Here is a 24,749-nt window from a genome sequence, read left to right on the forward strand (position 1 = left end):
AGAGGTTTTAATGAGCTAACACTGTTGTTATGAAGAGAATCCATCCTCCAAAAAAGCAAATTAAGAAGCAATCACAGACACAGGAAGCCAATTAATGGTACTGTAAAGGCTTAATGTTCTCCAGACACACACATATAGATGGGTATAATCACCATATAGATGTGTACAATCACACACACACACACACACACACACACACACACACACACACACACACACACACACACACACACACACACACACACACACACACACAATGTGTGATGCTGTCATGCAATTAGAACGTTTGATGCTGATGTGATTCTATGTGAACACACAGCGCAGTGTAAAATACATGCCTGCCTGCTCATGTGTTATTACAAGGCCTAGTACTAGTACCAATTGTCCCAGTGGGTATCATACAATATTCATTTGAAAGGAGACATTAAACATGTAATTATAATAAAACCAGAAGATTATGATATGGAGAGAGGTAAAGTTTGAGCAAGAAAATATGAAACTAGAGAAAAGGCGAAAGCATGAAAAGATAGGTATAGAGCGATTGAATAGGGAATTTGTAGGCCTATACGATTGCAATGACACCTCAGTCAGTGTTCAGACTGCCTAAGAAGATCCAGGTCTTTTGTGTTTTCCAGACCTTTTCAATGACACTACAAGACAATACAATATGCTCACATTCAGATTTTCAGAGTGATTTCCAACAGAGCAGTACAAATGAATATACTATTCGAAAAAGACAATCACTTGTTAGTCAGTGTAACATATGAATGTAGCCACATACAGTACCAGTCAAAAGTTTGGACACACCTACTCATTCTACAATGTACAATAATAGTGAAGACATCAAAACTATGAAACAACACATATGGAATCATGTAGTAACCAAAGAAGTGTTAAACAAATCAAAATATTTTGTATATTTGAGATTCTTCAAAGTAGCTACCCTTTGCCTTGATAGAAGCTTTGCACACTCTTGGCATTCTCTCAACCAGCTTCACCTGGAATGCTTTTCTTACAGTCTTGAAGGAGTTCCCACATATGTAGAGCACTTGTTGGCTGCTTTTCCTTCACTCTGCGGTCCAACTCATCCCAAACCATCTCAATTGGGTTGAGGTCGGGTGATTGTGGAGGCCAGGTCATCTGATGTAGCACTCCATCACTCTCCTTCTTGTTCAAATAGCCCTTACACAGCCTAGAGGTGTGTTGGGTCATTGTCTTGTTGAAAAACAAATGATAGTCCCACTAAGCGCAAAGAAGATAGAATGGCGTATTGCTGCAGAATGCTGTGGTAGCGATGCTGGTTAAGTGTGCCTTGAATTCTAAATAAATCACTAACAGTGTCACCAGCAAAGCACCCCCACACCATCACACCTCCTCCTCCATGCTTCACAGTGGGAATTACACATGCAGAGATCATCCGTTCACCAACTCTGCATCTCACAAAGACACAGCGGTTGGTCAAATTTCCACCCGTCTAATGTCCATTGCTCATGTTTATTCGACCAAGCATGTCTTTTCTTCTTATTGGTGTCCTTTAGTAGTGGTTTCTTTGCAGCAATTTGACAATGAAGGCCTGATTCACACAGTCTCCTCTGAACAGTTAATGTTGAGATGTGTCTGTTACTTGAACTGAGTGAAGCTGTCATGCCTGCTCCCGCTCTCCCTCCATGGCGCTCTAGGGTGCCAGGCTGCCCAGTATTACGCACTCCTGCCACCATCATTACGCAGACCTGCTTCCCTCGTCGCTTCCCTCGATTCATTGCACTTACCTGGACTCAATCACCTGTGTTATTTCCTCCCCTCTATCTGTCTGTTCCCCAGCTCTGTTCCCCGCTTCAGCATTAATTGTCGTATGTCGTTGTGTTTCCCGGTTCTGACGCTGTTCCTGTCCTGTTCCATGTCTGTGCTATATTAAATGCTCACTCTCCGTATCTGCTTGTCTACTCCAGCGTCGGTTCTTACAGAAGCATTTATTTGGGCTGAAATTTCTGATGCTGGTAACTCTAATGAACTTATCCTCTGCAGCATAGGAAACTCTGGGTCTTCCTTTCCTGTGGCGGTCCTCATGAGAGCCAGTTTCATCATAGCACTTAATGGTTCTTGAAATGTTCCCGCATTGGCTGATGTCTTAAAGTAATGATAGACTATCGTTTCTCTTTCCTTACTTGAGCTGTTCTTGCCATAATATGGACTTGGTCTTTTACCAAAAGGGCTATCTTCTGTATACCCCCCCTACTTTGTCACAACACAACTGATTGGCTCAAACGCATTAAGAAGGAAAGAAATTCCACAAATTCACTTTTAACAAGGCACATCTGTTAATTGAAATGCATTCCAGGTCACCTCAGTACCTTATGAAGCTGGTTGAGAGAGTGGCTCCCGAGTGGCGCAGCGGTCTAAGGCACTGCATCTCAGTGCTAGAGGCATCACTACAGACCCTGGTTTGATTCCAGGTTGTATCAGAACTGGCCGTGATTGGGAGTCTCATAGGGCGGTGCACAATTGGCCCAGCGTCGCCGGGGTAGGCCGTCATTGTAACTAAGAATTTGTTCTTAATTGACTTTTCTAGTTAAATAAAGTTTAAATAAATAAAAAAGAGAATGCCAAGAGTGTGCAAAGCTGTTATCAAGGGTGGCTACTTTGAAGAATATAAAATATATTTTGATTTGTTTAACTCTTTTTTTGTTACTACATGATTCCATGTGTTATTTCATAGTGTTGAGGTCTTCACTAGTATTCTACAATGTAGAAAATGGTAAAAATAAAGAAAAACCTTGGAATGAGTAGGCGTGTTCAAACTTTTGACTGGTTCTGTAGGTAGAGGTCAATGAGTCGCAGCTACGTTGCCGTGGTTCCTCTCTTACACAACATGTAATTGATTTAAAGCCATATATAATTAACGAGCCTTCTGAGTTGATTAGGCCATAGACACAGCCGGGGACATTTAATTGTCTTTTTTCAACTCCTTCACTTCTAGCCCTTATGCTCCACAATCTAGCTACAGTATCTCTCCACACAACGTTTAACTGCAGCCAATCGTTTTTCTCCGTGAACCCATGAATATGGCTATTAAATTAGACTTTTAATTTGTGGAAATGTAATTATATTATACAAGGTTTAATGTGCATATCACACCTCACAGGGTCTCAATGTAGTGGGACTCTGAGAGGCTGAAGCGGGGGCAGGGAGGGGGCAGAGGGCCAGGGTTTAGTTTAGTACATGATGAAGTAAAAATAATTGCATCTAGTTGAATACTTTGGGGTACATGAACTGGCCCTTAATCACTTAACCTGTGTGGTATCAGCAATCAGTAAGATTGGACCTTGTACTTAATGAGTAAGTGGACTGTATACCATGATCAGTTACCTCCTCTCAATGGGAAATGCAAAGCACTTTTATAAAATGAGCCTTCTGTACAGTATGTGAATCCAACAATTATTTCTACTGAACCAGCAGCATTAATTTTAAATCATATCAAATTGGAATCCCTAGTCTGTTGGTGATATTTAGGCAGTGCAAAAAAGTGTTGCATTTTCTCCAGTAGGGCAGCAACATAATCTGCCTTTCTGCTGCCCCAGAGGCAGCAACATCACTAGTGTGCCCTGTGCTATAGAATATTGTACAGTACTATTGATGTTACAGCCTCTTCATCCAATAAATCCTTGCATCCTTGCAGGGTATGGAAGATCAGATAATCCTTGCGTTTTCACGCTAACCCAAAACATCACTGGTCGTTGTATGAGTTATGATCCGTGATCAATTGAAACAGTTGTTGGCCCACACACCGTCCATTCCTCTGTGGCGGAAGGCTTAGCCTAAACTGTACCAGTATTCACTTTCCACAAAGGCAAATTCAGCTCTGTTCTTATAATACTTGGAGATGCCATTCCCATTCCCTTTGAATGTGCCTTATCAGTTTCTTTACATAGTTTCCTTTCTGGTGGTTATGCAGTAGTTGCTGACATTTGTTTTCCTCATTTTGTTTCACTTGTCAGATGAACCAACATTTGGAACAACACACACAAGACTATAGTTGCTTATTGCTACCTTTTGTTTAACAAGAATGCCCTCATTTGTTTTTGTGATATTGGTCTGTGCAAAAGCTAGTCCAACACTCTAACCACTAGGCTACCTGCCTGGTCAGATGTAATAATGCTGGAAAGGGACAAACATAAAAGCTAAAATCTCAGCTCTGTCTACTGATGTGCTGAAAGGTTATCATTGGGGTTTTTCCTCTTGTTTCCGCATCATTAACAGTTTTGTTTTGGGGGGGGGGCTGGAGACCCCCACTACTCACAGTACTACACTTCCTGACACAGGGATATTTTTATTACTGATGAATATTCACGTGTTCTGTCCTATGCCAGAATTAACTTGTTTGCAACAGTGTGACTATCCAAATATGTATTGTGTGCTATAGCATTTATCTGTCTATTTATTGTGTTTTGCTTGAAAAGTGGAACAGTGCAGAATTGGATGTGGCTTATTTTCAGATAGAATGACCCCATTTGACCTCTGACCTGTGTGTTGCAGGAAATGCAGGGTCAGATGGGCTGGGCGACAGACTGGGGTGGGTGGGTGGAGACGGGCAGTGGGACGAGAGAAGAGGCCAGCGGAGAGTGTGACGATGAGGACGGATGTCAAGGATCTGGAGATGAAGACTTTACCAGTGAGTCAGAACCCCCCTCTTTAATTGCTTTTTTCTTTTTTTTACTCCTCTCCCCTCCTTTTCCTCAGCTGCCTATAATTCCTCCCCTCCCTCCCCATATTCTCTCCTTCCTCAATCAGACTCCCTGTAGATGAGACTGCTGCTAGTGTCAGATGTCAGAGACTCATGTTGAAAGCTGTCTGTGCCACGAGTCAGATGGTTATTCACTACAATACAGTATGTTGTGGTTGCGTCAGCAACCTTTTCCTCTCTCGCAGATGGAGCCATGTCTATACCTTCCCCTCGTGACATTATATGCTGCTATACGCAAATTGAAATTAGAACAGGCTGTCAAAAGATGTCAGTGTGATGACATGTCAATGAGATGACATCAGTAAACATATCTGCCTCTTGTGTGGGTTTAACCACAGTGTGGAATACTGCTTGATTTGATTTGTTGTTGTAGAATATTTAAATTACTTCAAGTCGAATTGTAATTGAATGCTTTGTGGTATAACTGGCTCAAGTCATGGCTGTACACCAGCACTACTGCAATACAAATGATTAATTATTGTATACACAGACTCATAAACACTCTCACTGTCTTTGTGAAAGCAACTTGACCAGAATAGATGTGAAAATGTTTGAAGTTGATTGCAGATTGCTCGTTTATCCAGTCTCTTATTCAGATCATGAGAGAGAGAACAAGAAGAGAGAGAGAAGCAAGGGAGTGAGAAGAGTGAGAGAGAAGAGGAGAGAAGGATTGATCCATGGTTTAGACAGTGGCTCTAAGATCTGTGGAGCATGTACAGTACAGTGCCTTTGGAAAGTTTTCAGACGCCTTGACTTTTTTCACATTTTGTTACGTTATAAACTTATTCTAAAATGGATTAAATTGTCATCCCCCCAATCAATCTACACACAATACCCCATAATGACAAAGCAAAAACAGGTTTTTAGACATTTTTGCAAATGTATTAAAAATAAAAAACAGAAATGTACTTTACTCAGTACTTTGTTGAAGCACCTTTGGCAGCGATTACAGCATCGAGTATTCTTGGGTATGACGCTACAAGCTTGGCACATCTGTATTTGGGGAGTTTTCCAATTCTTCTCTGCAGATCCTCTCAAGCTATGTCAGGTTAGATGGGGAGTGTTGCTGCACAGCTATTTTCAGGTCTCTCCAGAGATGTTTGATCGGGTTCCAGTCTGGGCTCTGGCTGGGCCACTCAAGGACATTCAGAGACTTGTCCCGAAGCCACTCCTGCGTTGTCTTGGCTGTGTGCTTAGGGTCATTGTCCTGTTGGAAGGTGAACCTTTGCCCCAGTCTGAGGTCCTGAGTGCACTGGAGCAGGTTTTCATCAAGGATCTCTCTGTACTTTGCTCCGTTCAACTTTGCCTCGATCCTGACTAGTCTCCCAGTCCCTGCCGCTAAAAAAGGTTTCCTCCCGACGTGATGCTTGGCATTCAGGCCAAATCTTTGTTTCATCAGACCAGAGAATCTTGTCTCTCATGGTCTGAGAGTTCTTTAGGTGCTTTTTGGCAAACTCCAAGCGGGCTTTCATGTGCCTTTTACTGAGGAGTGGCTTCCGTCTGGTCACTCTACCATGAAGGCCTGATTGGTGGAGTGTTGCAGAGATGGTTGTCCTTCTGGAAGGTTCTCCCATCTCCACAGAGGAACTCTATAGCTCTGTCAGAGTGACCATCGGGTTCTTGGTCACCTCCCTGACTAAGGCCCTTCTCCCCCGATTGCTCAGTTTGGCCAGACAGTCAGCTCTAGAAAGAGTCTTGGTGGTTCCAAGATTGATGGAGGCCACTGTGTTCTTGGGGATCTTCAATGCTGCAGAAATGTTTTGGTACCCTGTCTCGGAGCTCTACGGACAATTCCTTCAACCTCATGGCTTGGTTTTAGCTCTGACATACACTGTCAACTGTGGGATCTTATATTGACAGGTGTGTGCCTTTCCAAATCATGTCCAATCAATTGAATGTACCACAGGTGGACTCCAATCAGGTTGTGGAAACATCTCAAGGATGATCAATGGAAACAGGATGCACCTGAACTCAATTTCGAGTTTCATAGCAAAGGGTCTGAATACTTATGTAAATAAGATAACTGTTTTTTAAATGTTTTATACCTTTGCAAAAAATTCTGAAAACCTGTTTTTTATTTGTCATTATGGGGTATTGTGTGTAGATTTCTTAGGATTTTTTTTTTAATCAATTTTTGAATAATCCTGTAACGTAATAAAATGTGGAAAAAGTCAATACTTTTGATACTTTCCGAAGGCACTGTAAATTACACTTATCTGTCTGATGGTAATTGCCATTCTACAGCAGGCTGCCAGAGGTCTTGAGAAGAGGACGGTAAAAGCTCTTTCTCAAGTCCTCCACAACATAGCTCAACCGGGGCATTTAAAACTAGAACCGGTGGGCCTCGAGGGACCCCCCTTTGAGCTTATGAGTGAGCAGTCATTCTGACTGCAATATTCTAACAGTCTAATTAATAGATTTCATATATGCTATAGCAAAAATTATAATTTGGTTGTGTTAATGGTCTTGAGTAACATTAGAATAAAAAAAATACCCCAACCACCAAGACCCACGGTCAGCAAGATGCACGGTCAAATTATGAAAGCATGTGCTTGATAAATACTGAAAATCAGCACAAAAGCAATAATGGAATTATAATGAATATAAGTGTCGATGTGACAGCAGTAGTTAAAAATAGTCAATTATTGTTAGCTACAAATGGCATTAGTTGGAGCATGTCAATGTCACATAAAGAACGATAGCTGGTGAGTGTGTTGGTGATGTTGTTTTTTTGCTTAAGATGTAGGGCATGCCCAGCAATCCAAAATTGGTTTTGTGAAAGTTTTCAGAACATTCGTTAGGTCACGTGTTCTCATAACATAAAAACTGATTGTAGAATGTTTGTGTAAAATCTTCGCCTGATGTTGCAAGAACGTTCCTAGAACACATTTCGTCTGTTCTTTAAAGGTTCCCAGAATGATTCATTAGGTTGTGGGAACAGTCTGGTGGGAAGACTGTGGGCAGACTCTGGGCAGTGGTGTAGTACTAATTAAGTAGTTTTTTACATTTTGGACCACATTTCCTTTTACTACACTATATTGCAAAATAAAAAATTATATACTTTTTACTCCATACATTTATCCTGACACCCAAAAGTACTTGTTACATTTTGAATGCTTAGCAGGACCGGGAAAATGGTCCTATTCATGCACTTAGAGAACATCCCTGATCATCCCTACTGCCTCTGATCTGGCGGATTAACTTAACACAAATGCTTCATTTGTAAAATGTACAATGATGTCTGAGTGTTGGTGTGTGCTCCTGGTTATCTGTAAATAAAAAACACGAAAATTGTGCCGTTTGGTTTGCTTAATAAATGATTTATACTTTTACTTTTGATACTTAAGTATGTTTTTGCAATTACATTTACTTTTGATACTTGGGTATATTTAAAACCAAATACTTTTAGACTTTTACTTAAGTAGTATTCTACCGGGGGACTTTTACTTGAGTCATTTTCTGTTAAGGTATCTTTACTTTTACTCAAGTATGAAAATTGGGTACTTTTTCCACCACTGACTGTGGGGACATCACAAATGATATGTTCCCAAAACACAACTGTTCAGTTGTGCTGACATTCAGATAATGTTTGTATCAGGGTGCACAAAACATTCCTATGATGTTGCAAGAATGTTAACAGAACTATCTATACGATTTCTTTAAAAGTTCCCAGAACATGTAATGGGTTGTGGGAACATTGTGGGTACATTACAAATGTGTTCTGGGAATGTTCTTGTAACATCAGGTGAATGTTTTTTGCACCCTAAAAGAAACATTGTAGAATCATCCACACAACTGGACAGTTGTTGTGTTTGGGAACATATATTTTGTGATGTCCGCACAATGCTCTCACCAGACTGTTCCCACAACCGAATAAAACCTTCTGGGAACCTTTAAAGAACAGGATAAATGTGTTCTAGGAATGTTTCTTGCAACATCAGGCGTATGTTTTATACAAACATTCTATAATTATCAGTATGACTGGACAGTTTTTGTGTTATGAGAACATTTGCCGGAACCTTACGAATATTCTGGGAACTTTCACAGAACTAGTGATGCACCGATATGACATTTTTGGCCGATACCGATATCCAATATTTTCCTTGCCCCCCCAAAAAACGATACCGACAAACGATATTTAAAATTGTAGTACCGTTTTTAAGCATTCTAGTACAGTTAAATAGTTAACCCACACACATGGACGCAGTGGTCTAAGGCACTGCATCTCAGTGCAAGAGGTGTCACTACAGTCCCTGGATCACATCCGGCTGTGATTGGGAATCCCATAGGGTGGCGCACAGTTGGCCCAGTGTCGTCCGGGCCGTCATTGTAAATAAGAATTTGTTCTTAACTGACTTGCCTAGTTATATAAAGGTTACACACACACACACACACACACACACACACACACACACACACACACACACACACACACACACACACACACACACACACACACACACACACACACACACACACACACACACACACACACACACACACACTGACCAAAAAGTAATTTCGTTTGCATTTACGAATGTCCCCATTACCAGTAAAACATAATCAAATCCTGTTTATTTCACATACTTGCTGTGCTGTTTCGTTGTTCATTTGTTCAGTCGTTTCATTCTCAACCAAGATTTCTATGGAACGCCATTTGGGTCTTTGCGTGTCAAAAAAGATACACATCAAATAACACTATTTGACGTGTCAAATAAGCTTGTTGACCAATCAGGACCTGAATATGACCGCACATCACATAATAATTTAACGCGTTCATTATTTTTTTACGTAGTTATTACACATTGATTACACTATCACTTGCATTTCATATGTCACAACGATTCATCGATACGTATGCTATGATGCTGGTAAAGTTGCTTTGTGCACCTACAGTGGTGGTCATAAAAGAAAGCTAGCCAGCTCAAAAACATAGCAAAACGACATAATCTGTTTCAGTAGCTATATAGTTAGCTAGCTAGCTAACTATATAGCTAGGTGTCATCATCTAAAATAACCCTAATTTATAAGACAGTTCTTATCTATTGTATTAATGGTGGTTGGACCCATCTATGTGAAGTTAGCCACAATAAGGATTAGCCACAATAGTGGACTTTGCGGTTAGCCTTCAAAATAAAAGTGTGGCATAATTCTACTATTTGTATTCATTTTCATCAGTCAATGACATATTTTTATTTTGAAGGCAAACCGCAAATTCCACTATTGTGCCTAATCCTTATTGTGGCTAGCTTCACAACACATAACCCGGTCTGGAGGAGCCTCACTCGCCAGATGAAGCTAGCTGGCTGTTAGCTTTGAGCAACAGGGTTAAGTAGCTGGCTAGCTATTTATTTTCATGAATTGAAGTCCAATTTCAATAGGCGAACAACAAGTGGCAACCTAGCTAAAATTTACTCACAAGGATTCCTAAATTATTGCTAAGAATAATGAAAATCACGGCAGTTTCTACTGGCCATTGTTTTCAGGCTGGTTGTATTCGTGCTAGCTAGGTACCAAGCTAAAGCTAGCTACCCCAGGAGTTGAGGTCGAACAACTGATGCTTTATTACCAACGCGGTATTGTAAACACATCATTCGTGGCCGGTGTTTGCTTGTTTGCAGACTTTTTTGTGCAGCTTTGACAGTGCTACTGTATCTTTTTTGACATGCAAAGACCCAAACAGCGTTCCATAGTATGTATGTCATGAAGCTAATAGCAGTGATGCTATTACTGTGTAACTCAGGTAGGGCAACATCTGAAAAATAGCGCACTTAGTAGTGTGTACCGGTGCTCGACCAGTCAGCGAAAGCCAACAGCACCAACGAGAGGGAATGGTTGATTGTCAAGGGCAATGAATGCCATTATCTTGGCTTTAATGGATTTCGCCTTTGAGTTGTCTCGCTGAAATGTTCTTACTCTTTCAAATGATGGCTCGACCACACAGCAGACATTGTGAGCTATGTTAGGAATGCTGTGTTGCAAATTTTACGTGGTGTCATTACGTCATGTACCTACGGTATATAGGTATGCACGGTCACTTTGACATCGGTTTTTAACATCGGCGTTAAACTAGATATCTGGCTGATACCGATGTTGGCATTTTTAGCTAATATCGGCCGATTCCGATATGTTCATCGATATATTGTGCATCCCTACACAGAACCAATGTTGTTTTGCTGGGACAACATGACTTGCACATTGTATTATTACATTACCTGGAAACCTAATGAGAACCTTTGGGGAATGTTCTGTGGTGTTTGTTGATGTTGTGAACAACATGTTGTGAACAACATTTTAGTGAATGTTAGATGAACATTCCTAGGATATTTCATAAAATGATATATATATTTAAAAGTTTTTGGGATGTTATCATCCTAATGTTAAATAAAACCCTAAATACAAATGATTGGGAATCTTACCCAATGTTCTGGGAATGTTCCCGGTTTGCGGGGCATGCTCTCTCAATGATTACATTTTGTGCTGATAATTGCCGTAGTATTATCAACAGCTTTTTCTATCAAAATGGTTCCATCCTTTCCTCTCTCCTGGTCACAGATACCTTTAAAAAAATGGGCCTCAGGAACTCGTCATGGTATGTTTCTGTATTCAAATTGCCAATCTATAAAATGCAATTGTGTTCGTTGTCAGTAGCTTATGCCTGCCCATACCATAACTCCACCGCCACCATGGTGCACTCTGTTCACAATGTTGATATCAGCAAACCACTCGCCCACACGATGCCATACACATGGTCTGCGGTTGTGAGCCCGGTTGGATGTACTGCCAAATTCTCTAAAAACGACATTTGAGGCAGCTTATGGTAGAGAAATTAACATTACATTATCTGGCAACAGCTCTGGTGCACATTCCTGCAGTCAGCATGCCAATTGCATGCTCCCTCAAAATCTGAGACATCTGTGGCATTGTAGAGTGGCCTTTTATTGTCCCCAGCACAAGGTGCACCTGTGTAATGATCATGCTGTTTAGTCAGCTTCTTGATATGCCACACCTGTCAGGTGGATGTATTATCTTGGCAAAGGAGAAATGCTCACTAACAGGGGAATGTATAGAAATTAGGCCACACAATTTGAGGGAAATAAGCTTTTTGTGCGTATTGAACCTTTCTGGTATCTTAAATTTCGGCTCATGAAACATGGGACCAACACTTTACATGTTGCGTTTATATTTTTGTTCATTGTAGTTGAACTGTGACAATTATAGTTGAATGAGAATTAAATGATAATTCATGAGAATGGATTGTGGCCTAGTGTGACTCATACAGCACTCAGCGAGCACTGATCACACTCCTTTCCCATAGCTTAGTCCCTGGAAACTAATTTCCCATAGCTTAGTCCCTGAAAGCTCATTTCCAATAGCTTAGTCCCTGGAAGCTGATTTTCCTAATGAGATTTATCTCAGTGACTGCTGATAAGCAAGAGTCGTGTGTTTCACTACTTTGCTCTGCTGCTCTCAATCAAAGCCAAAGGTTAGATTTTAATACAGCTGGTACGCACTGTAGACAGATTCCCATAAATTGTCACATTCTGAATGTGTGTGTGAGCATATAACGGATTGTGTGTGCGTGTCTCTGTGCGTGTCCCCACAATGTCAGCACTCCTACATTTCACGTACAGAAGCGTAATACCCCCCCCCCCCCACACACACACACAAAATGGAGCCAGTTCCAAGTAAATTCCTGATGGTTTTGGGAGCACAGCTGCCTCATCCTGTTCTGTGCCAGGGAAGTAGCTGCAGGGAACGGTCATCCTGAGAGAGCTCAGGAGGATTTACCCATTTTCCTCTCCCGCTCTCTCTCCTCTCTCTTCTCTCTCTCATCTCTTCTCTCTCCTCATCTCCATCTGCTGAGGGAAGAGTAGGGTAGAGACTCATGGTTAGACAGAGAGAACAGGGGAATATGGTAGAAACAGATGTACATGTAGGACTAGACTGGTAGTCCAATACGGTGTGGGGAGTACAAATAGTAGACTGAGAGATGGAGAAGGGGTTTCGAGGTTTGCGTCCATCCTGTTTTGAACTAATTCTACCCCAACATACGTGTGTATGCATACGTAAAGCTGTATCATGAGTAAGTAACAGGATGGAAAAGGGGATATGCTGATTATTTCACGTTATAAAATGTGTTTTTGGGATCCTGGATGCTGATTGGACGAGCAGCGTTCCGAGACATACTGTATTTGCCAACACTGGCACACCTATACCTGCTAACAGTTCCATATGAATTATCACTGCGCCTCCATAAGAGATCAGCTTGTTCATGTTGCTGTCCGAATCATCTATTCTATTTATCTCAACTTGCACATTATTTCCCCTTGGTTCTAAGTCATGGCTAGAAGGGATCCAGCTTTTGTAAAATGTTAGCTTTTTAACTTTAACCCCAACCCTTTTCCTAACCTTAACCTAATTATCCTAACCTGCTACGCTAATTTCCCTAACCTTCTGCGTAAATTCACCTAACCTGCTACGAAAAATCTAATCTGACATTCATTTGACCAAAACTGGATCCCTTCTAGCCATGACCTTGCTTTCTAGGCTAACATTTGGTTTGTAACAGCAGGGGTTAATATAAGACCTGCTGTCTGCCTGTCAGACCTTAGAAACAATGTTTCACTGTTGAAATGCAATCTCCCCTGTAGGCTACCATAGATGGAGTGAATCGTGTACAGACAATACTTTTTCTTAGCCAGACAAAATCACGCATCAACGTCATTATCAGGGATATATCCAAGTAAACGCCATTTGAAAAAAAGCTATAAAAAAAATAAAACAAGAACAAAAGAACTAAGGACCAGATTTATGACCGGACTACTGTATATCTTCTGGTGGAAGAATTCAATTTTATGAATTTACTTGGTAACCATTTTATAAAAGCGATAAGGCAGACGAGTCAGTACTATATAATGAATACAGTCACAGGTAAATGGGTTGACTGGCTCACTGCTTCACGTCGGGTCAAACAACACCATTTACCTGTGACTGTATTCATTATATAGCCCTGTCTCTGGTGCCTTATTGCTTAAGTAAAGCTTCCATTGTGCACTATGCCTATGTCATTGAGTTACTTTCCATGATCCGCACAGTAACAGGATTGCTGATGACATGTGTCAGTGATCTGTGTCAGGGCAGTGCTGCTGCACTCTGGGTCAGGATGTTAGATGATATTGAATCACAGAGTACTGCTCTCCCTCTCTCTCTCTCTCTCTCTCTCTCATTTTCTCTCACTCTTTCTCTCTGTTGTCTACTGTGTATCTGTCTTTATTTTCTGAGCAAGATTGACAGTTTTCTCGTAATCCCAAAATGATACCTTCTATTTCTCAGATTGGCCAGATTGGCCTGGCCCATGATGTCCTGATAGTTGTGCTATGATGAATTATTGCTTGGTTGTGTTGAATTTGTACTGTAGGTTGCTCTTCAGCTGTGGTGCAGTGGTGTTTTCTTTCAAGAAGGGCAGGTGAGGCCATTATTCGGTGGGACTTTGGCCACTGTCATCTCTCCGAGACACTGACCTCTTTGATCTGTGATGGAGGATGCAGGCTGATACAGGCTGATGCAGGCTGATGCAGGCTGATGCAGGCTGCTTGGTGGTGAGATCTGATCTAATGTGTTATGCATTCACTAGATCCGTCTGAGGCAGGTCGGGAGCACTCTGCTGCTTTCATAATGTATTTCTCAATATCAAAGGAATGTTTTCTTTACTTATAAAATTATTGAAGTCCAGATGGAAGGCCAGCCCCTGGTCTGTTTGGACAAGGTTTTCCCTCAGAGAGGCAGGGATTTAATATTTATCTTCTCCTTCTGAATTCTTTTAGGATTCTAAGTTGATTTTCTCATCTCAAATAAGTCCCTTTGCTGAGGCAGATCTGCCCTTCACACTCAATCATACTAATGTAATTATGAACGTCCCAGAGAAATGGAACATTTCCTCCCCTCCATAATTCCCAAAATGCACTGCTCCAGGAGAGGAATGATCCGAGTTTTCCCAGGGACAATCTCTGTTGCCATGGATACCAGGTGGTCTGCGGTCCCCGGGATCTTGTTCAAGGACGAGACAACAAAGAGAATGCAAACTGAAGCAAATAGTCAAACAGCTCAAACAGTCATAACTCTCATTACCCACATTACCTGACCCAATGTCTTCACTAGCTATGTTTTAGAAAACATATTTCATTTACAGAGGGACATAATTCGCCTTAGTGACACTGTGAGGAATAAGACCTCGCTATGGGGAGTTGAAGGAACATATCATTTTGTTCTTTTTCATGTAGGCGTGTGAGCACATTTTTAAACTCAATAGTAAATATTGATGTGTACATTTGTAATTTGTTTGGAGTTTTGATAGATTGAGAAATGATTGATGACCTTTTGACCAGTAGGCTAAATGGATGTTTCATTGTGTAAAGAAGATATTTTACATTGCCTTAATCTATCCTCTTCTCTGTTTCTCTGTCTCCTTGACAAAATGATGCAAGGTCAATATTCTACACTGAACTAGCGCTTTCTGATGTCTCAGTACCACCAGATCCCTTTCATGCAACTCCCTCTTTCTCTCAAAGCTTCAATTTCAGAGATATAAATGTCTGCTTATGAAGGCAGCGGAGGAAATTAACTCATTTTATGGCATATCAGTCCCCCACCGTGATGTGAGGCTGAGGCTGACGGTTTTGTTAATGTGGCGGCCGTAAAAAGCAACAGACCAGCCAAATGTGCAATCCCTGCCAAATTAGATTCTTCGCCACGCTAAAGATGCTGATGTGCATGTCCATTTTGATTGGTTGTTATTTGCTACCATTCACAGAGAAGTTGATGATTTAATAAACATGGAATAAAAATGCACATACACTGAGTATACCAAGTATTAGGTACCCCGCCCCATTTGCAATGGGAGGAGGAAATGGGAAGTCAGCACTCTGCTTGACTAAACCCATCAGAGCAGTCAGACATAAGCCTCACCTTGTGTGTTTGCAAAGCATGGTCGTTGACATATTTGAACCCCTTCCTCAGGAATGCAGTACATTAGAGCAGAGGTTCCTTATAACAAAGCTCCTTGTGTACAGTTATGTTAATGGTGAACAGTGCACACAGCACTTTTGGCAAAGCAGATCAATCAATCAACTGTAGTTAGAATAAACAGTAGCAGTATCTCATGTACAACTGAAGGTTGTGTTTGGTCCTGCGTTGTTCTGGTTTGAAAGTCTGTTTCTGTTTCTCTCAGTGTGTTCCCATGCACACATCTGCTGGCTTCTACACCCTTCTACCCCCAAGCCATAAGACTGCTGAACAGTTCATGAAATGGCTACCCGGACTATTTGACCCCCCCTTGCACTCACTGGGCTCTACCCACACACTTACACTTACACTTACACTTACACTTACACTTACACTTACACACACACACACACACACACACACACACACACACACACACACACACACACACACACACACACACACACACACACACACACACACACACACACACACACGCATATTGACACCACACACTCCCACATAGACACACTTTCATACTCTTCACATTCGTTGCTGCTACTCTGCTTATTATCTATCCTGATTGCCTAGTCACCTTTATCCCTACCTACATGTACATATTACCTCAATTATATTACCTCAATTACCTCAACTACCTCGTACCCCTGCACATTGACTCACATACTCCACATATATAGCCTTGTTATTGTTATTTTATTGTGTTACTATTTCCTTTTTTGTTCTTATTTGCAAATGTTTTCTTACTTTTTAACTCTGCATTGTTGGTAATGGGCTCGTAGGTAAGTATTTCATGGTAAAGTCTAAACCTGTTGTATTCGGTGCATGTGATATATAACATTTGATTTGATTTGATAAGCACGCAGAAGCAGCCATGTTGTGCTCCCTCTCCGTCCCTGTTCATCCACTGGTCTTCCAGGCAAATCCCATGGATAAAGGGGTAGGCCAGGGGAAATGAAAGTGCTTGGCTGGTAATATCCGTTGCTGTGTTGGCCAGCTAGCCCCAGGAGAGAGAGGGAGAGCAGCTGAGCTGGGAAGAGCAGACCCCTGGCCCAATGCTGTGTGCTCACTGTTCACATTCAGGGTCAATGGCACTGGGTCTGTTTGTCACTGCCAACACCAGTGTTCCTCTGGCCCGAGTGGTTTAATTAATCCTGCTTTTATACAGCGTAAATGTGCTAGCCGGACAGTGACTGCAGCTGTGGTTCTGTTGTCTTCTATTGAAATCTGCATTGGATTTGAGTGTTTAGGAACATTAGTTATACTATGATTGTTACTGTGATCTAAATGCCCCTGAAGCTTCACTTTGATTGGATTTAATAATCTGTATGTATTGTGAACAAGCCTGTTGTACTTTTCAATCAGTCCTTCCTTCAATCAGTTGCTCTCTACCTCTATTTACTATGATGTGTCTTCCATCCATCCATGGGCTGATCCTTGTTTGTGACATGGTGACTGAGAGCAGCAATCACTGCCTGTCGCAAAGCTGATAAGGTTGAAAGGAGGATTGACGAGCTGGGCCGTTATCATTGCAATTAAGGGACATCGTTTAGCAGGGCATTTCCTTGTATTAGATGGATCCTTATGCCATGTTTACGCCATCTATTTTCCTCTCAGTAACTATGACACTGGTGCTTCTGACATACATAGGTTACAGTAGATGAGCTTGGAGATTTCCTTCATCACTGGATGAAGCTTTAACATTCAGACCTGGGGCGAAGTGTAGCCTAAACCCTAAGCCTTGTTCCAACAGATACATTGTTTGCATTTATTTGAAGTTGAGCATGTGAACATTTTCTACATGTCATATAAAATTAACAGATCACAAAGTTGTAAGTGATAGGACTAAAAATGTATATGGAATGAATTTGTATCATAGTAATTATGCTACAGAATGGCAATTTGCCATATACAGTAGTAGGGTTGATGTTTATTGTCATGAATCTTGCCCTGGAGGCAGAACTGAGTGACTTCCACTAGATGGGCCAGCTGCAATGTAAAAATTGTCTATATTGTAAAAATTCATAAAAACTAAAATGGCTTTTTAATTAATTGTCTATTGTAGGGTTTCCCAACCCTGTGCCCCAGAAGGTAACCTGTCTAAATGACTATTGCCCCGTAGCCTTCACATCTGCAGCCATGAAATGCTTTCAAAGGCTGGACATGGCTCACATGAACACTATCATCTCAGACACCCTGGACCCACTCCAATTCGCATACCGTGAAATTCGCAATTTCTATTGCACTCCACATTGCCCTTTACCACCTGGACAAAAGGAACACCTATGTGAGAATGCTGTTCATTGACTACAGCTAAGCGTTCAACACCATAGTGCTCTCCAAGCTCATCAATAAGCTAAGGACCCTGGGACTGAACACCTAACTCTGCAACTGGATCCTGGACTTCCTGACGGGCCGCCCCCCAGGTGGTGAGGTTAGGTAACAACACATCTGCCGCACTGACCCTCAACATGGGGGCCCCTCAGGGGTGCGTGCTTAGTCCCGTCCTGTACTCCATGTTCACCCACGACTGCTTGGCTGCGCATGACAACACCATCATGAAGTTTGCCAACGAAATCCTATAGGGAGGAGGTCAGAGACCTGGCAGTGTGGTGCCAGGACAATAACCTCTCCCTCAACCATCAGCAAGACAAAGGAGGTGATTGTGGACTACAGAAAACGGAGGGCCGACCATGCCAATATTTACATAAACGTGGCTGTAGTGGATCGGGTCGAGAGCTTCAAGTTCCTCTGTGTCCACATCATGAAGGACCTATCATGGTCCAAACACACCAACACAGTCGTGAAGAGGGCACGAAAACGCCTCTTCCCCCTCAGGTGTCTGAAAAAATTTGGCATGAGCCCTCAGATCCTCATAGTTATTCAGCTGCACCATTGAGAGCATCTAAACTGGCTGCATCACCGCTTGGTATGGCAAATGCTTGGCATCTGACCGTAATGCACTAGAGAGGGTAGTACATACGGCCCAGTACATCACTGGGGCCGAGCTCCCTGCCATCCAGGACCTCTATATATGAGGCGGTGAAAAAGGGAGGCCCTAGAAATTGTCAGACTCCAGCCACCCAAGTCATAGACTGTTTTCTCTGCTACCGCACGGCAAGCAGTACCGGAGCACCAAGTCTTTGACCAAAAGGCTCCTGAACAGCTTCTTCCCCCAAGCCATAAGACTACTGAACAGTTAATCAAATGCCTACTCTGACTATTTGCATTGACCCCCTTTTTATTTGCACTGTCTCTATTCACACTCACTGGAGTCTACCCACACACTCACACATATGACACTGACACTCTAACATACACATACACACACACACACACACAGACTACATACACCTGATTCAATTAGTCAAGTAATCATCAAGCCTTTGATTAATTTAATCAGTTGTGCCAGTTTAGGGTTAAAACAAAAATGTGAAATGTCTGGGAGGGCCCAAGGAGAGGGTTGGGAAACCCTGTTCTATGGCACCCCAGGGGATGGGAAATAACCCTCATTAAAGAATGATTCACTGTGCTCTCTCTAACTGGTACTACTCATCTATAATGGAGCCTTCTGCCCACACACTGACTGAATGCATATGCTCCAACTCACAAGATACACAGACTCAAACATCTCAAAAGGATTTGTATTAGGGGTGTGAACGTATAAAACGTATTAAAATGTTTAAACTAAGTTTGGATTCTTAACGTTAAGAAAAATTCCTAATCGAAAAACAATGTTTTCCCCACATAATTAAAATCACAGTGCAGTTATTACTAAACATATTATTTTCCGTGTTATAGCCTAACTAGATGGTAGACTATAAAGGCCTGCGGAAAGTTATGCAATTTAAATAAAACCAGAGAGGAAGAGGCACATTTTAGGCTACTTTGGTGAATTTGTTAGGCATTGTTAGACATTGCGAGATGCAGATTACAAAGACATATGCGCATGGTTCTGCCTGCCCCTCCTCTATCTCCCTCATGCTGGCCTTCCTAGCTAATGGTGCCAGTGTGTTCAGTCTTCGTTCTGTTGCCTGTAGAATATCCTAGTTTAATCATGGGATAGATGGCGCAGGCATAAAGAGGTATCTTCGGACCAGTCTTGCGATCACGGGATACTCTTCGTTGCTGAGTGGGTGGGGGTGTTTTTGTCTCATAAAATGAAATTACAGTAGGCTACCGGTAGCCTGTATCGATTACCCTTTTCAGATATAATGGAATGTTGCCCCTTGAAAGCGCCTCGGCTACGGCATGTTTGTTTTTCTGTTAGGGTAGCCTACACTACGGCTTTTTAAATGCCCACACAAAACTTTCTCTGGAGATATGAATGGCATTTTACTCTGTAATGTAATGTTGCTTCTGAAGTGGGACTAATTTCCATCACTAGGCGACCAGAACTGTAAATCAAATAACCTTGAGTGTCACGTTCCTGACCTGTTTTCTGTTGTTTTGTATGTGTTTAGTTGGTCAGGACGTGAGCTGGGTGGGAATTCTATGTTGTGTGTCTAGTTTGTCTGTTTCTATGTCAGCCTAGTGTGGGTTCTCAATCAGAGACAGATGGTAGTCGTTGTCTCTGATTGAGACTCATATATAGGAGGCTTGTTTTGTGTTGGGATTTTGTGGGTGTTTGTTTCCTGTCTCAGTGTTTGTTCTGCACCAGATAGGACTGTCTCGGTTTTCACGGTTTGTTATTTTGTTATTTGTTAAGTGTTCATGGTTATTGTTTGATTAAACATGTTGAGCACTGGCTACGCTGCATTTTGGTCCTCTCCTTCACCCCTGGAAGAAAACCTTAACATTGAGGTTCTGTGTGCAGCATGTTCTATGTCTGTAAAGGGTTGTGGTAGATAGAGTGTAACTTCATTTCCCAGACATAAGCTACTCAATAGGACCATTATTTTGCATTGTAAATTGATGTGGAATTTTATGATTTTTTTCTTGCCGTTTAAACGTTAAACCAAATTGTCCATTTGTCACATCCCTAATTTGTATCAATTGATGTGCAAATAAATTGGTTGTTTGTGCAACATATGATTGGTAGATCGGTTTGTGGTTGGTGGTGAGGATTTTAGCTGAGATTTATGTTGGAGTTTTTAGAGACGCAAGAATGGATGGCCTTTCTTAATTGGGAATGATCTTCATTTTATACTGTAGTAGTTCAGATGTTCCATTACTCTATGGTAAATAGAGCATTGAATGTGTTTATACAACAGCTAGTGGATGATTGTATAAATTAAGCCAGTGGCCAGTGTTTCACCTTGATGAAGGTGAATCATCAGGAGAGAAATTAATATAATTTGTTTGATAAAGAGTGATGTGTGGTTAGAGGCTAGAATAATAAACCCTATAATGCTGGTAATGCCTATATGAGTATTTCTCCTGGCTCCTTCCTCTGATTCCATACTCAATCTGTAACTCTATGCGATTGTTCAGCTCCGGAGCCTGATAAGTAGTTGCTGAGGGTGTGATCTGCATCTCAGTGTAACAAAACCCTTCCCTGCACTGCCAGTGTTTGTGTGTGTGTGTGTGTGTGTGTGTGTGCGCGCATGTGTGTGCGTGCCAGATGGGGTGTGAGAGACAGAAACAGTTTGATTCTGACCGTGCACTATATGTTCAGGTCCATACAGTATGCATGGATGTGTGTGGTTGTAGGATATGTCCTTTGTCTGTTGTTTGGTTCTATTTCATTGCTGGGCTGCGTGAATGAATGTTCATTGTTATTCAGCCAGTTAAGCCTCAGCTAAGTATAGGCCATACAGGGGAAGGTCAACTGGCTTGTTTTAAGGTCAAACACCTCTCTGTGTTCACCTAGTGGGGAGCGAGTACACACACACACACACACACACACACACACACACACACACACACACACACACACACACACACACACACACAAACACAGAGTAAGATTTAGCACATCACTAGAGAGAGAGAGAGAGAGAGAGAAAGAGAGAGAGATCTATGCCTTCTCTATGGTAAGTCACTAAAACAATACAGAAATACACTGAGATGTATGGAAAAACCCCTTGTCCAATCTATTTGGCCCTATAACAAAGAATACACAGCAAAAACATATTACATGATCAAATACGAATCTTACAATCAACTATTAAAGACTACCAGAACCCACTGGATTCTCCAATTACATTGAATAAACTCCAGGACAAAATAATAACCCTTCAACCCAAAAAGGTCTGTGGTGTTGATGGTATCCTAAATGAAATTATAAAACATAAAGACCACAGATTCCAATTGGCTATACTTAAACTCTTTAACACCATCCTTAGCTCTGGCATCTTCCCCAATATTTGTAACCAATTGATCACCCCAATACATAAAAGTGGAGACACATTCAACCCCAATAACTACCATGGGATATGCGTCTGCTATACAAATTGATGGAAAGTGGTGTTGGGGGGAAAAAACATACAACATTATAAAATCCATGTACACAAACAACACATGTGCGGCTAGAATTGGAAAAAAACAGACATATTTCTTTCCACAGGGCCGTGAAGTGAGACAGGGATGCACCTTAAGCCCCACCCTCTTCAACATGCAGTATATATCAACGAATTGGCGAGGGCACTAGAACAGTCTGCAACACCCTGCCTCACCCTACTAGAATCTGAAGTCAAATGTCTACTGTTTGCTGATGATCTGGTGCTTCTGTCCCCAACCAAGGAGGGCCTACAGCAGCACCTACTGTAGATCTTCTGCACAGCATCTGTCAGACCTGGGCCCTGACAGTAAATCTCAGTAAGTCAAAAATAATGGTGTTCCAAAAAAGGTCCAGTTGCCAGGACTACAAATACAAATTCCATCTAGACACCATTGCCCTAGAGCAGAGGTTCCCAAACGTTTTATAGTCCCGTACCCCTTCAAACATTCAACCTCCAGCTGCATAACCCCTCTAGCACCAGGGTCAGTGCACTCTCAAATGTTGTTTTTTGCCATCATTGTAAGCCTGCCACACACACACTATACGATACATTTATTAAACATAAGAATGAGTGTGAGTTTTTGTCACAACCCGGCTCGTGGGAAGTGACAAAGAGCTCTTATGGGACCAGGGCACAAATAATAATATCATAATAATCAATAATTTTGCTCTTTATTTAGCCCTCTTACATATAAAACTTTATTTGTTCATCGAAAAATGTGAATAACTCACCACAGGTTAATGAGAAGGGTGTGCTTGAAATGATGCACATAACTCTGCAATGTTGGGTTGTATTGGAGAGAGTCTCAGTCTTACATCATTTACCACACACAGTCTGTGCCTGTATTTAGTTTTCATGGTAGTGAGGGCCGAGAATCCACTCTCACATAGGTATGTGGTTGCAAAGGGCATCAGTGTCTTAACAGCGCGATTTGCCAAGGCAGGGTAATCTGAGCGCAGACCAATCCAGAAATCTGTCAGTGGCTTCTGATTAAATTAAATTTTCACAGAACCGCTTGTTGCAATTTCGATGAGGCTCTCTTGTTCAGACGTCGGTAAATGAACTGGAGGCAGGGCATGAAAGGGATAACGAATCCAGTTGTTTGTGTCATCCGTTTCGGGAAAGTACCTGCGTAATTGCGCACCCAACTCACTCAGGTGCTTCGCTATTTCACATTTGACATTGTCCGCAAGCTTGAGTTCGTTTGCACACAAAAAATATCATACAATGATAGGATGACCTGTGTGTTGTTCTTGTTAATGCAGACAGAGAAGAGCTCCAACTTCTTAATCATAGCCTCAATTTTGTCCCGCACATTGAATATAGTTGTGGAGAGTCCCTGTAATCCTAGATTCAGATCATTCAGGCGAGAAAAAACATCACCTAGATAGGCCAGTCGTGTGAGAAGCTCGTCATCATGCAAGCGGTCAGACAAGTGAAAATTATGCTCAGTAAAGAAAACGTTAAGCTCGCCTCTCAATTTTAAAAAACGGTCAATACTTTGCCCCTTGATAACCAGCGCACCTCTGTATGTTGTAAAAGCGTTACATGGTCGCTGCCCATATCATTGCATAGTGCAAAAAATACATGAGAGTTCCTGGGCCTTGCTTTAACAAAGTTAACCATTTTAACTGTAGTGTCCAAAACGTCTTTCAAGCTGTCAGGCATTCCCTTGGCAGCCAGAGCCTCTCGGTGGATGCTGCAGTGTACTCAAGTGGCATCGGGAGCAACTGTGTCCTCCTGTCATGGCTTTTGCGCCATCAGTACAGATACCAACATATCCATCAGTACAGATACCAACATATCTTGACCATCAAAGTCCATTTGATGTCACAAAACTGTCCAGTACTTTAAAAATATCCTCTCCTGTTGTTTGCAGAAGAGGATGTCTTCCTTAATTGACCCCCCATAAACGTAGCGGACATATACCAGGAGCTGTGCCAGGCCCGCCATGTCTGTTGACTCATTCAGCTGTAACGCATAGAATTCACTGGCTTGTATGCGAAGTAGTAATTGTTTCAAAACGTCTCCTGCCATCTCACTGATGCGTCGTGAAACAGTGATGTTTGATGAAGGCATTGTCTGTATAGTTTTTGGGGCCTTTTCCCCCAGCATATTCCCAGCCATATCTGCGGCAGCAGGAAGAATTTAGTCCTCCACGATAGTATGGGGCTTGCCTGTTCTAGCCACTCTGTTATAGTAATGGCTGATTTTTTATGGAATATCTACATAGGCGTACAGAGGCCCATTATCAGCAAGCATGACTCCTGTGTTCCAATGGCACTTTGTGTTAGCTAATCCAAGTTTATCATTTCAAAAGGCTAATTGATCATTAGAAAACCCTTTTACAATTATGTTAGCACAGCTGAGAACTGTTGTCCTGATTAAAGAAGCAAAAAAACTGGCCTTCTTTAGACTAGTTGAGTATCTGAAGCATCAGCATTTGTGGGTTCGATTACAGGCTCAACATGGCCAGAAACCAAGAACTTTCTTCCGAAACTTGTCAGTCTATTATTGTTCTGAGAAATTAAGGCTATTCCATA

The 24,749-nt window shown here is 41.8% G+C and overlaps 1 protein-coding gene across 1 annotated transcript in view; it reads left to right on the forward strand.

The window, feature by feature from the left end:
* The window catches only part of LOC120052500 (glypican-5-like), a 119,540-nt gene that overhangs the window by 73,333 nt on the left and 21,458 nt on the right, over window positions 1-24,749 (forward strand). Inside the window, exon 8 of the mRNA XM_038999448.1 lies at window positions 4,534-4,669. Coding sequence (XP_038855376.1) covers window positions 4,534-4,669 — 136 coding nt within the window. The remainder of the gene's footprint in view (window positions 1-4,533; window positions 4,670-24,749) is intronic.

Source organism: Salvelinus namaycush, chromosome 8, assembly GCF_016432855.1.
Source record: "Salvelinus namaycush isolate Seneca chromosome 8, SaNama_1.0, whole genome shotgun sequence".
Taxonomy (NCBI): Eukaryota; Metazoa; Chordata; class Actinopteri; order Salmoniformes; family Salmonidae; genus Salvelinus; species Salvelinus namaycush.